This window comes from Phyllostomus hastatus, unplaced genomic scaffold (assembly GCF_019186645.2).
Source record: "Phyllostomus hastatus isolate PE091 unplaced genomic scaffold, TTU_PhHast_1.1 phas_contig_65, whole genome shotgun sequence".
Classification (NCBI taxonomy): domain Eukaryota; kingdom Metazoa; phylum Chordata; class Mammalia; order Chiroptera; family Phyllostomidae; genus Phyllostomus; species Phyllostomus hastatus.
In genome coordinates, this window is record NW_025333932.1 from 967,129 (window position 1) to 980,089 (window position 12,961).

General features: G+C 36.7%; 1 protein-coding gene across 1 annotated transcript; it reads left to right on the forward strand.

The window, feature by feature from the left end:
• Positions 1 to 1,663: 1,663 nt before the first annotated feature.
• Positions 1,664 to 7,612, forward strand: MRPL15 (mitochondrial ribosomal protein L15). The gene is made up of 5 exons (XM_045849446.1): positions 1,664 to 1,854; positions 2,669 to 2,823; positions 3,300 to 3,465; positions 6,178 to 6,301; positions 6,784 to 7,612. The coding sequence occupies exons 1-5, from the start codon at positions 1,747 to 1,749 to the stop codon at positions 7,119 to 7,121; spliced, it is 891 nt and encodes a 296-aa protein (XP_045705402.1). The 5' UTR covers positions 1,664 to 1,746; the 3' UTR covers positions 7,122 to 7,612.
• The last annotated feature ends 5,349 nt before the right edge of the window (positions 7,613 to 12,961 follow it).

A 12,961-nucleotide genomic window follows, 5' to 3' on the forward strand; every position in this document is an offset into this window, starting at 1 on the left:
TGGACAAAAAAAGGGGTCACCTACTAGACCTGGGAAGCTCAGGGGAGGCTTGTGTGGTGGGCCTTCTAAACTCAGAGACTGAAAGTAACTGCAAAGGAATTTTCATGTCCAGACTAAATTAAAAGTGAGTCATGGCTGGTCATCAGTTCCGAGGCCTGTAACTTCCTTGACAAAGGCCAATCTTTACCTTAGATAAGCCAGTATATTGTCTTTTTGCATCTAAGATAACATACCCTTGGAATGTCAGAGAATCTGAAGACTACTCAGGGCACACCAGAGCCCCAGACTACAGAACCTCTCACTGTTATCTTGATCCTGGAATACCATCTATATGTGCTGTCAATGTTGATTATTAACTTACTTATACCTACCAATATAAAAGAAGGGTCACTGTATTTTACTCTTTATTTATTCAGTCTGAGATTCCCTCCCCGCACTTTGCTTTCTCCCACCTCCCTAATTGCCACCAATGAACTTCATGTAACTCTCCTTGTCTTTTCCTTTGACTTGAATATATAAAATAAGCTGTAAAACTGCCATTCTCTGGAGCATTTTCTCAGTCCATTGAGATTTTGCTTCCCAGTAATTGCTGTCAAGTTTGGCTCAGACAAACTCATAAAAATTCTCTACAGGTTTGGATGTTTCTTCTATCAAACTGCCCTCCAAAAATTTCTCACTTACTATTTGTGATCGCTAATAGGAATCAGCAGGAAAAAAAATCCCCAGGAAGATGGTAAAATATAAAAAGAAAAATAAAAAGAAACAAGGAAGGTCTTCTATATTACCCTCAACTGAGGCAAAAATTAAAAAGCTGATATTTTTAGAGTAAAAATGTTAAGTATTTTGTGCTTGCGTATACTCAATTTTTATATTATAAAAAATAGTTTAAAATTTTACTATAGGACGCAGTGTAAGTTTGAATCCTGGCTTTGCTGATTGTTGTGAGGCCTTGGTCAAGCTACCTGACCGACTTTTCTAAGCTTACTCTCTCCATCTATAAAAGGTAGTATCTACTTTTACCAATGGTTGTTTAGTTACATAAATCAAGTAAGACTGACTTAACACAGCGTTGGACACTTAACAAGCCTTGGTAGAGATCCTATCATTATTAGCAGTAAGTGATGTTAGTATCCCAGTGACTCGATCAAGGCAATATACATGCACACAGATGAAAATGCATACTTTAATCTTATTCACAGGTTATTACTAGGGAGGAATTTTAATAGCTGGACCCTTCAGCATTACCTCCTTGAAAAAAAATATTTACTGAGAAAATACAGTTGGTGTCCATACTTACTTGTACACATTGAGTATTATTTTTTTACTTTACCACAAGTGATTACCCAAGCTCAAAGCTAGTTATCTTCATTTAGCGCATTATTTTCTTCCAGGCTCCACACTGAGATTAGAGAAGACAACTGCCTGAAAAGGACTACCAGGCCACACACACACTCAAAACTTCCCTAAGGAGCAGCACTCTCAGAGCGTGGCGTAAGAAAACGTTGTAGGTAGAGCATGCTGACAGCCCTACTCGTCCAGGAACGAACTCTCAAGATATCATCACGTGGCCAAAAATAAAGGCCGGGCTCAGGGCTCCAAACGAGCCGCGGCGGAGAGCGCGCAAGTGACAGACGCAGCGCACTGCGGTACGACAGAGGCGGGGCCAAGTCCGTAAAGCAGCGTCCCGAGGCCAAGTAGGCGCTGAGGTGGAAAGGGTGCTGGTGAAAGATTTGTGGCGGTGCAGGCATGGCTGGTCCATTCCAGGGTGGTGGGGCCAGGGCTCTGGGCTTGATCCGGACCCTGCCCCGTGTGAGTCTGGCCAACCTAAAGCCGAATCCAGGTTCGAGGAAACTGGTAAATCGCTGGTTGGCGGTGCGGGAAGCGCTGGGGGACGGGGGCCACGAGAGCGGCCCTTTACGGTCGTGCTAGAGGACTCCTTTCCCGAAGAGTGTTGGGTTGAACGTAGGATTGCAATCCTTCATTGCAGAGAGAATAATCTTCCCATGTGGTTCCGATTCTTAATAAGGTTTACATTTAAAAGTGTAATTGTTCATTAGAGCGGAGCTTCGAAGACGCAAAAACTACAAAATGACCGCCTCATTCAAAATTGGATTTAAAATGAAGTGCTTTTCTAATGTATCCTTGTCTACATGAGAAAGAATTGAGTTGATTTGCTGTTAGACGTCTCTTGAAAAATCACTGAATACAGCTCTGAAAAGTTGACATACTGTCATTTTAAAAAATTAGCACCTTTTGTGAGGTCACAGGAAATAAAAATATTTTCCTAGGTTAATCTTTAAATAAAAATAATATACGTAACAAACACATATTTACAATTAATTGCAAAATAAGTTTTTTCGAATATCCTGTATCGTTTGTTGTGGATGTTTAATTTTAGCATTTTTCGGTGCAAGCTTGTCATAGAATCCTTATTCATTGCCTTTTAAACAACTTGGACGTTGCAGGAATCGGCTACATCTTCAGAGGCAAAGAGATACTGATTCAGAGTGTGTAGACATTAGAACAGCTAGAACTGTTCAGGGCACATAGTTTTAGCTAGTTTGGGTCGGTTGGATGAATAAATGCCATAAAATATATACATATAGTGAAAAGGTAAAATACAGTTTTTTAAAAAATGCATCAGTAGATCATAAAACTTTCTTTGTAGGAAAGACGACGAAGAGGTCGGAGAAGAGGTAGAAAATGTGGCAGGGGCCATAAAGGAGAACGGCAGAGGGGAACACGGCCCCGACTGGGCTTCGAGGGAGGCCAGACCCCATTTTACATCCGAATTCCCAAATACGGGTTTAATGAAGGCCATAGGTAAGGTTGCTTTTGGTTTTTAAAGTAAAAGCCCCTAATTTCACTGAGAATAACTTAAAAAAATAGCTTGGTACAAATTTAAATTCATTTTGAAACCAACTTTTGTTATTGTTTCTCTGAATTATTTTTGGTAATGAAATTTAGCCTGAATTTGTAGGAAGAAAACCCCAGACATTGCACTTAGACCTGCTTAATGGAGATAATAATCCCTGCTCTCGTAGTTGTTCAAAGGCTTAGCAAAACATATATAAAAATTTGGCCCATTGTCACCCAGTAATTTTTCACAAATTTATTTGTGTAAATGAGTGAAATAAATGCTTAGAGAGGTAAATTATTTTACCAAAAAACAAGCAGCTGTTAAAACAGCTAACTGTTTTAAAAAAAATCACAGAACAAAGCTTTGAGTTGAATTGGAGGACTTACAGAAAGTTAAGTTTCTTATCTTTCTGAGTTTTTCAACTGTTACTTTCTCGTAGCTTCAGACGCCAGTATCAGCCTTTGAGTCTCAACAGACTGCAGTATCTTATTGATTTGGGTCGAGTTGATCCCACTCAACCTATTGACTTAACCCAACTCGTCAATGGAAGAGGTGTGACCATTCAACCACTTAAAAGGGATTATGGTGTCCAGTTAGTAGAAGAGGTAAGTCTAGATTTTTTGGGAGTTATATAGAAGGGTATTTCTGATTTCTATATAATCATCACTTTGCCTTCTTTTATTTTTATCCCTTTTAAGTTGTTACAGTTATTACATAGTGGTGATTGAGTAGTGAGCTATACTCAGTTGTGCACTCTAAACTGTGTTTTAGAAAGCCAGCATTCTTTCGTTATGGGGCCTCTCATCCATGGTCCTGGAAGGCTCTTCTGTGTATCTCTTCACCTGGCCCCATCACTTTCTTTGGTTCTCTGGTCACATGTCACCTTTTTACATTTTTTTTTATATTAAAGGTTTTATTTATTTATTTTTAGAGAGGTTAGGGAGGGAGAAAGAGAGAGAGAGAGAAACATCAATGTGCGGTTGCTGGGGGCCATGGCCTGCAACCCAGGTATGTGGCCTGACTGGGAATGGAACCTGCGACACTTTGGTTCGCAGGCTGTGCTCAATCCACTGAGCTACGCCAGCCAGGGCACCTTTTTACATTTTTTATTAGGGAGCACTCATACATCCCATCTCATCCCCCACCCCCACAGTCATACTTGGTCTGCCTTTCCCTGCTCAAAGTATTTTTCTTTGAATATATGAACTCCTGACATTTATTACCATGCAATGTATTTAGTTTTTATTGTCTTCCTCACTATCATGTAAGTTATTTGCGTGCAGTTTTCTGTTTTTTATCAGTTGGCCAGGAGTTTCAAAAGCAAATAAACTTGTACATTGTTAATCAACTATTCCTGTTTCTTGTATGTCAGTAATATAGCTGTGTGCACTAGAGGGAAACATGTGTTTCTGGAAAAATATTTTAAGATTCCTTTCAAAAAATAAACCTTATGGATAAAAGCATTCCAAATAAAATGATTTGAAAAGAGAATACTAAATATACAATTAAGCCTCAGTATTTACTCAGGGTATACAAGAAGATATGTATATAATTAAGCTGTGGAAAAATCCATGACCTCATCAGCCATTAAAGTGTGCACATCTCAGCAGCTTTTAAGCATGTGTCTACTCTAGCTGAAATAATCGTGAAGATTACATCAGGGCAGTGGCTTCATAAGTAGTGTTACATATCATTTATAGCTTTGTAAATAGGTTGACCATTTCTGGATTTCAGATTTGCAATAAAAAGTGACTATTAAGATTATTTTTATCCTTCAGCGCAACAATACCAATTTGGGAATGTATGTACTAAAGGAAAAACAAAAGAAACCCAACTGATACAAAGATATTCCTAAAAATCCTTTCCATAATACTGAAAATAATGGAACTAACTCCAATGCCCAAGGATAGAAAAATGGTTAAGCAATTATGGCGTAATAATTAAAAATCACAGATACCATGATAAAATGTTATTTTGTTGAGTCAGAGGTGCCATTGATTATACAAATGCAGGCTAGAGTTATAAATGGAAAAAAATTGTGAGAAAATGTGTCTTGAAATTGATGGAACATTTTGAGATACATTAGAGTTTTATAATTAAGAAAAGGAACTTGATTAGGGGCCAGCTTATTTCAGCCATACCAAATTAGCAAAATATTTTTGTCACCACTAAAGAGATGCTATTGGCCACCATCTCTTTATTTTTGTTAGAATATTTTGAAACTAAAGTGAAATAGTCCTGGCTGGGTGGCTCAGTTTGAAGCATTGTCCTATACACCACAAGTTTGTAGGTTTGATTCCCAGCCAGGGCACATACCTAGGTTACAGATTTGATTTCCAATTGGGATGCATATGAGAGGCAACCAATTGATGTTTCTCGCTCAAATCAATGTTTCTCTGTTTCTCCCCCACTTCCCCACCTCCTCCCCACCATTCTCTCTCTCTTTGAAATTAATTAACATATCCTCAGATGAGAATTAAAAAAATAATAAAAATAAAGTAAAATACAGCACACACATCCAAACTAAAGTGACCAAAAACTTTAAAGTTTAGTACTGCATTTTTTTAGTGTTGACCGTTCTCAGGAAAGATAGACATCATCATCATTATGTTTATTATTACCAGTTTAGAGGCTATAATAAAATCAATAGTGAATGCAAACTAAATTTCTGTTATTCTACTTTTTTCCCTAGAGGGAGCTGACCCCTCTAAAGCTCAGATATGGTTGTCAGATCTTTTGTTCTTTCCCTGGTTCTAACCCACTCATCCCCCTCTTTAATCATCTCTTGGCCTCTTGCTTATTTAGGGATGAGAAAGTTAAGTTTTTATCTATATCATACAGCATAGTGTAGTTAAGGATATAGATGTGTGTGACTAAACTCCCTGGATTAGAAACCTAGCTTTGTGGTCTTGAGCAGTTTCCTTAACCTCTCTACTTCAGTGTCCCCATCAATGGCATTGGTTTAGCAGTAATTCTGTCATAGAGTTGTTAGGAGAATTATACAGTCTACATTTAATGAAGTACTGGGAGTGGGCAGTTATATTGAGGTCTACTAAAGACATCAAGTGAAAAGATAGTCATCCCTGATTACAAGGAATGAAAATTGGTAAAACAAGAGGTCTAAAAAATGTAAAAAATTTGATATTATTTGATAGGATGTCAGAGCAGAGGTATTTAAAGTAGGAATGATTAAAAAAATAGGAATGACTGTTATATTATAGGTACTATGGAGGAGAAAACATTGTAAAATGGAAGGTTGCCATAATTTACTTCAATTCAAACTATCTACTAAGAGACTTTGTTTTAACATATTACAGGGTGCTGACACCTTTAAGGCAAAAGTTAATATTGAAGTACAGTTGGCTTCAGAACTAGCCATTGCTGCAATTGAAAAAAATGGCGGTGTCATTACTACAGCTTTCTATGATCCAAGAAGTCTGGGTAAGCTTGTTCTGCAGTATTTGTCTTTTCTTCTTTGTGTCATCCTGGTTGCCAAGAGGATTTTAAAAGTCCTCATTGTTCATTGACTTGCAGTTCAGGAACTTTGGTTTTCTGTTTTAGGATTTCTTATTAGTGGTTTGGCTGGTGGGGCTCCATCTTTTTTTAATGTACTTGAACCAGTATGACATAAAGAGGTTTAGTTTTTGATTTTAAACATGAGGCTTAAATATGGTGTTACCTATGCATAAGAAATTCATTATTCATTGGTAACTGAGTAGTAACTTTGACTTTTAAGATGTAAACTTTCAAAATTAAAGCATTTCCATTTTCTTAAAATTAGCCTATTAAAACAAGTTATTAGAATTAAGTTCTGATCTTGATAATATTTAAAAAATAATTAAGACAATTATTATTAAAGAACATCTATCTATCTATATAGCCAATATTTATATCTCTTTTTTTAATTTGAAAATTTTTTTTAGAAATTCTATGCAAACCTGTTCCATTCTTCCTGCGGGGACAACCCATTCCAAAAAGAATGCTTCCACCTGAAGCCTTAGTCCCATATTACACTGATGCAAAGAATCGGGGTTACCTGGCGGATCCTGCCAAATTTCCTGAAGCAAGACTTGAACTTGCCAAGAAGTATGGTTATATTTTACCTGATATCACTAAAGATGAACTCTTCAAGATGCTTAGTACTCGAAAGGATCCAAGGCAGATTTTCTTTGGTCTTGCTCCTGGATGGGTGGTGAATATGGCAGATAAGAAAATCCTAAAGCCTACAGAGGAGAATCTGCTCAAGTATTACAGCTCATGAATTTTCTTCCAAGAAAGCAGAGTTGTAAGAGAATACTGGAAAAGGGAATGAAACATATGTATTACTCATTGCATTTCCTTTGTAATTCTCCAGATGCCTTTTAAAAAATGTTTTTGGTATAATCGTATCTTTTTTTCACTTTTATCCAAAATTAAAAATGCAGTAAACAAGGACTGCATAGAGGGACTCAAACTGTGTGGGTTCTATCGAAGATACTCCCTGATGGTCTGCCAAAGGAAGATTATAACATTTAGAAATATAACATATTTCTAGCTCTGCCCAATGTGGCTTAGTGGATTGAGTGCTGGCCTGCAAACCGAAAGGTCACTGGTTCAATTCTCTGCCCCAGCATGTGCCTGGGTTGTGGGTCAGGTCCCTAGTTGGGAGCATGCAGGAGACAGCTGATTGATGGTATGACATATTTCTCACACATTAAGGTTTTCCTCACTTTCCCCCCTCTCAAAAAATAAATAAAATCATTTTTAAAAGAAGCAAGAAAGAAAAAGACTAACTTTAAAAAAAAATTTTTTTCTAGCTGATTTTTTTATGATCTTTTCATCCAGGTCTTGTCATTTTTGCAAATCAGAATGAATGGGTAAATGTTATGGGATTTATTTGCAGGCCTGCTCAGTCAAGGTTAGAACAGTTGCTAGTCAGCAGGTAGGTGCCCCCTCTTAATCAGTAGCCTCAAGGGAGCCCTGCTATCCTGTGTTAGGACGGTAAACCTCCAACTTGAGATTAAGATGTGGAATGTGAGTATAAGGTTTAAGACTGGTGAATGACTTCTAAGAAGTACAGTATTTGCTAGCAAGTTGAAACAAAAATTTAAGTGAATTTTCTCAACTCTGATGCACAATTCACAAACAAGCCACTATTTTTTCTTGACAAAAATGTTCTAATTCTTACTAATATACATTTACTTATTTCATAGATATTGTAGACCTTTATCTTTCAGTCATTTTAAATGATGTTGAAAAATTGTTCATTAAGTGTATAAGCCATAAAAACAGTAATGTGAAAAATTAAACACAAGTTAATATAAGATTCAGCAGTCGGTAAACTTATTTAGATTTTCAGTTATATCTACCACAGCATAGATAAAATGATTCTCACTATGTATATTCTTAAAATAAAAAATTTAAAAACCTAAATGGTGCAATATTTTGTTAACTTATTTACCTCATATACTGATGGCCTGAAATTCAGTTTGTAATTTATATACCAGAAGTTTATTTCAATTTTTATTCAGGATTATGTAGTTTGGCTTGTTATTAAACTATTCCTTAAAATACCAGAACTTAGGAAAATCTATTAGGATCATCTTCTATGATAGCCACTCAGGAATTTCAGAGGACAGGCAAAAACATAAAAACGTGTTTTTATTTTTCAGATACCCCAAGTAACAGAGTTGGGGTATTAGGATTGGTTTTGGCTCCATTGATAACCCCAAATCACAGTTGCTTGAATGAGGTGAAGTTTATCTTTTTCTCTCAGAGGGAGTGCCAAGGGTTAGTGCAGGGCTCATTGCTGCCTCTGCTCCACAACATCTCAGAGCCCATGGCTTCTCCCTGTTGAGCTCTAATCTCTAGAGTGAGATGGACATCTTCATAATCCAAATTGAGATCAATAAGGAGTTAGCTTTTCCTAAGGAAGATTCAGAAAACCTCGACACAAAATCAATGCTGAAACCCGACTGGCCAGAGCTTGGATACAGTGCTCTTCTGCAAAACAGCCTGAAGTCTTTACTTTGGTAACTTACATTCTTAGCTTAAAAGTTCTGTTACAATGGGTGAATAAGAGGATATATTGGAGAACAGGGGAATTGACAACTATTTTGGTATCCATCAAACTTCAACCTCTAGGTTAATTGACTTACAGTAGAAAAACATCAGAAAAAATACAGAACTCTTTAATTTTATGTTTAGTATATGCACCATTCTGGAAGGCTGAGTTCAGTAAGTTATGAAAGTCAGTAAGTTGGTTAATTCATCAATTTTGGTGGGCAAAATGGTTTTGAAAAAGTGATAGCATAGCACCAGAAAACAATCAAAAATCATTTCTTATGTGCTTGCTTTTTCTAAATATTTTGAAAGCCATCTTATGCTCCCTATATTCTTTAATACCAGAACTTAGGACAATACCAGAACAATATATATCCCTATATTAGGTATCTGAAAAGTTACATTTGAATATAGTGTATAGAGGAAGAGAGATGATAGGTTGCAAAAAAAAATGCTAAGGTACAAAGAAAATTTTTTCAGTGATTATAATGAGTCACTAAGACTCAGGAATATAATACATTTTCTTTTTTAAAAAATCACTGCTGGGGAAAAAACCTAATTATTATTATAAAAGTAATTCATGTTTGTTTTAAAATTATGTAATAGTGAAGTATAAAAGGTGAAAGTCCATATTCTCATTTTCCTGCCCAAATTCTTTTCCTAGAGCTGACTAAACCACTTAAGTTTGGAGTCCTTTCTTTTTCCCAGTCAAAAAGGAATAGACTTGCACATTCTGAATTTGCTTATGATATCTAATGTATTTCAAAGACACTTTTTCTGAGTATTTTCCATTAGGGTATTTAAACTTTGCACCCTATTCTTAAGCTGTCTGAAATAGGAGACGTTAGATAGGTCACTTAACCTTTCTTAACTGTAAAGTGCAGTGACACCAAATCTTTGTATGATACAAAAGTTGTGTAAGGTGACCTAAAGTCTCTAAATTCTAATATACAATGAGGATAAAGATGCCACCTTGAACTAAGGAAACCTTTGACATCAATCTATCTGCATAGAAATGAACTTCCTTAAATTTAAACACATCTTTTTCTGTATTTGGGCATGAAATGGAGCATCATTCTAGGTAAGTTACTGCCTCAACTTATTTGTGCTGCTTGAGGTTTTCCTTTTGTGATTCAATTCACAATTGTTAGATAGGCAGGTATTGCCTCAACAGCAAAGTTCTTAATTGGAAATAAGGGAGATTAGTCAGATGAGGGTAGATTACTTGGGCAATGGCCCTTCAGTCTCAGAATTCTTTTGCAGTTTTTTTAATTGAATTTATTGGGGTGACATTGGTTTGCAAAACCATACAGATCTCAAATGTACAACTCAATAAAACATCATCTGCACCACTGTATCGTCATGCACCCATTGTCCCCATTTTCCTCAGCTTTGCCCACCGCCACCCAGTTCCCACCCCACTTTCCCTCTGCCTATCACTATACTGTTGTCTGTATCTATGTGTTACATGTGGTGTATATGTTTTTTGGTTAATCCCTTCACCTTTCATCCAAACGTTCAACCCCTCTCCCTCTGACAGCTATTAGTCTGTTCCATGTATCCATGCCTCTATTTCATCAGTTTATTTTGTTCATTAGATTCCACACATAATTGAGATCATAGGGTATTTGCCTTTCTCTGTCTGGCTTACTTAGCATAATACTTGTCAGGTCTGTTCATGCTGTTGCAAAAGGTAAGATTTCCTATTTTATAGCCACATAGTATTCCATTGTGTGAATGTACCACAGCATTTTTATCCACTCATCTACTGATGGGCACTTGGGCTGTTTTCAGAGCTTGGCTATCATAAACAGTGCAATGAACATAGGAATGCATATATTTTCTTGAATACTGTTTTGGGATTCTCAGGATATATTCCCAGAAGAGGTGTGATAGGTACTTCCTATCATATTTAATTTTTCCATATTTAATTTTTTGAGGAAAGGTGTTTCCATATTTAATGTTTTGAGGAAACCATACTGTTTTCTACAGTGGCTGTACCAATCTGCATTCCCACCAACAGTACACTAAGGTTCCTTTTTCTCCAGCACCTGTTTGTTAATTTATTGATGCATAGCCATTCTGGCAGGTGTAAAGTGATTCTTCATTGTGGTTTTAATTTGCATTTCTCTGATGGTTAGTGACATTGAGCATTTTTTCATATATCTGTTGTCCATCTGTATGTCCCCTGGGGAGAAGTGTGTATTCAGGTCCATTGCCCATTTTTTAATTGGATTGTTCATCTTCCTGGTGTTGAGTTGTATAAATTCTTTACATATTTCGGAAATTAACCTCTTACCAGATGTATCATTGACAAATATATACTCCCATACAGTGGGATGTCTTTGAATTTTTTAATGATTTCTTTTCCTGTGCAAAAGCTTTTTAGTTTGATGTAGTCTCCCATTTATTTATTTATTTGAATCCCTTGTCCTAGGAGACATATCAAAGATATTGCTGTGAGAGATGTCTGGGATACTACTGCCTATGTTTTCCTCTAGGATTTTTATGGTTCATAACTTACATTTGAGTCTTTTCTCTATTTTGAATTTATTCTTATGTAAGTTGGTGCTCTAGTTTAATTTATTTGTATATGCCTGTCTAGTTTTTTCAACACCACTTATTGAAGAGACTGTCTTGTATGCTCTTCCCTCATTTGTCAAATATTAATTGACCATAAAGATGTGGGTTTGTTTCTGGGCTCTCTGTTCTGTTCTATTGATCTGTATGCCTGTTTTTATGCCAGTACCAGGTTGTTTTGATTGCAACAGCCTTGTCGTATAGTTTGATATCAGGTAATGCAAACCCTCCAACTTTGTTCTTTCTGAAGATTGCTGAGGCTACTTGGGGATTTCTCTTCCCCTCCCCTCCCCTCCCCTCCCCTCCCCCTCCCCTCCCCTCCCCTCCCCTCCCCTCCCCTCCCTCCCCTCCCCCTCCCCTCCCCTCCCCTCCCCCTCCCTCCCCTCCCCTCTCCTCTGCTTTCTCTTTTCTTTTCCTTTCTTCTTTCTTTCTTTCTCCATGTAAGTTTTTCAAATATTTGTCCTAGATCTAGGAAATATGCTGTTGTTATTTTAATAAAAATCGTGTTGAATCTATAGGTTGCTTTGGGTAATATGAACATTTTATGATGTTAATTCTTCCTATCCATGAACATGGTATATGCTTCCACTTAATTTGTATCTTCCTCAATTTCTTTCTTCATTTTATTCCTAGGTACTTTTTATTGTATTTTTATGGGATTTTTTTTTAATATCTGTTTCTTATAGTTCATTATTGGTGTACAAAAATGCAACTGATTTCTGCATATTTATTTTGTATACTGCTACTTTGCTGAATTTGTAAGATCTAGTAGATTTTTGATGGAGTCTTTAAAGTTTTCTATGTACGATATGTCATCTGTGAATAATGACAGTTTTACTCCTTCCTTACCAATTTGAATGCTTTTTATTTCTTCTTTTTTGATTGTAATCGTTAGAACTTCCAGTACTATGTTGAATAAGAGTGGTGAAAACAGACAACCCTGTCGTGTTCCTAATATAAAGGGATATGCTTTTAGTTTTTGCCCATTGAGTTTGATGTTGGCTGTTGGTTTGTCATATATGGCCTTTATTATGTTAAGGTATGATCCCTCTCTTTCCACTTTTCTGAGAGTTTTTATCATGAATTAGTGCTGGATTTTATCAAATGCTTTCTCTGCATCTATTGATATGATCATGTGGTTTTTATCCTTCATTTTGTTTATGTGATGTATCACATCTATTGATTTACAAATATTGTATAAACCTGTCATTCCCAGAATTAATCCCACTTGATCCTGGTGTATGATTTTTTAAAGAGATTTAACATATTTATTTTCAGAGAGGGAGGAGGGAGGAAGAAAGAGGGAGAGAAACATCAATATGTGAGAGAAACATTGATTGGTTGCCTCTTGCACTCCCCCAACTGGGGACCTAGCCCATGACCCAGACATGTGTCCTGACTGGAATTAAACCTGCAACCTTTCAGTTCTCAGGCCAGCACTAAATCCACTGAGCCACACCAGCCAGGACTGTATGATCT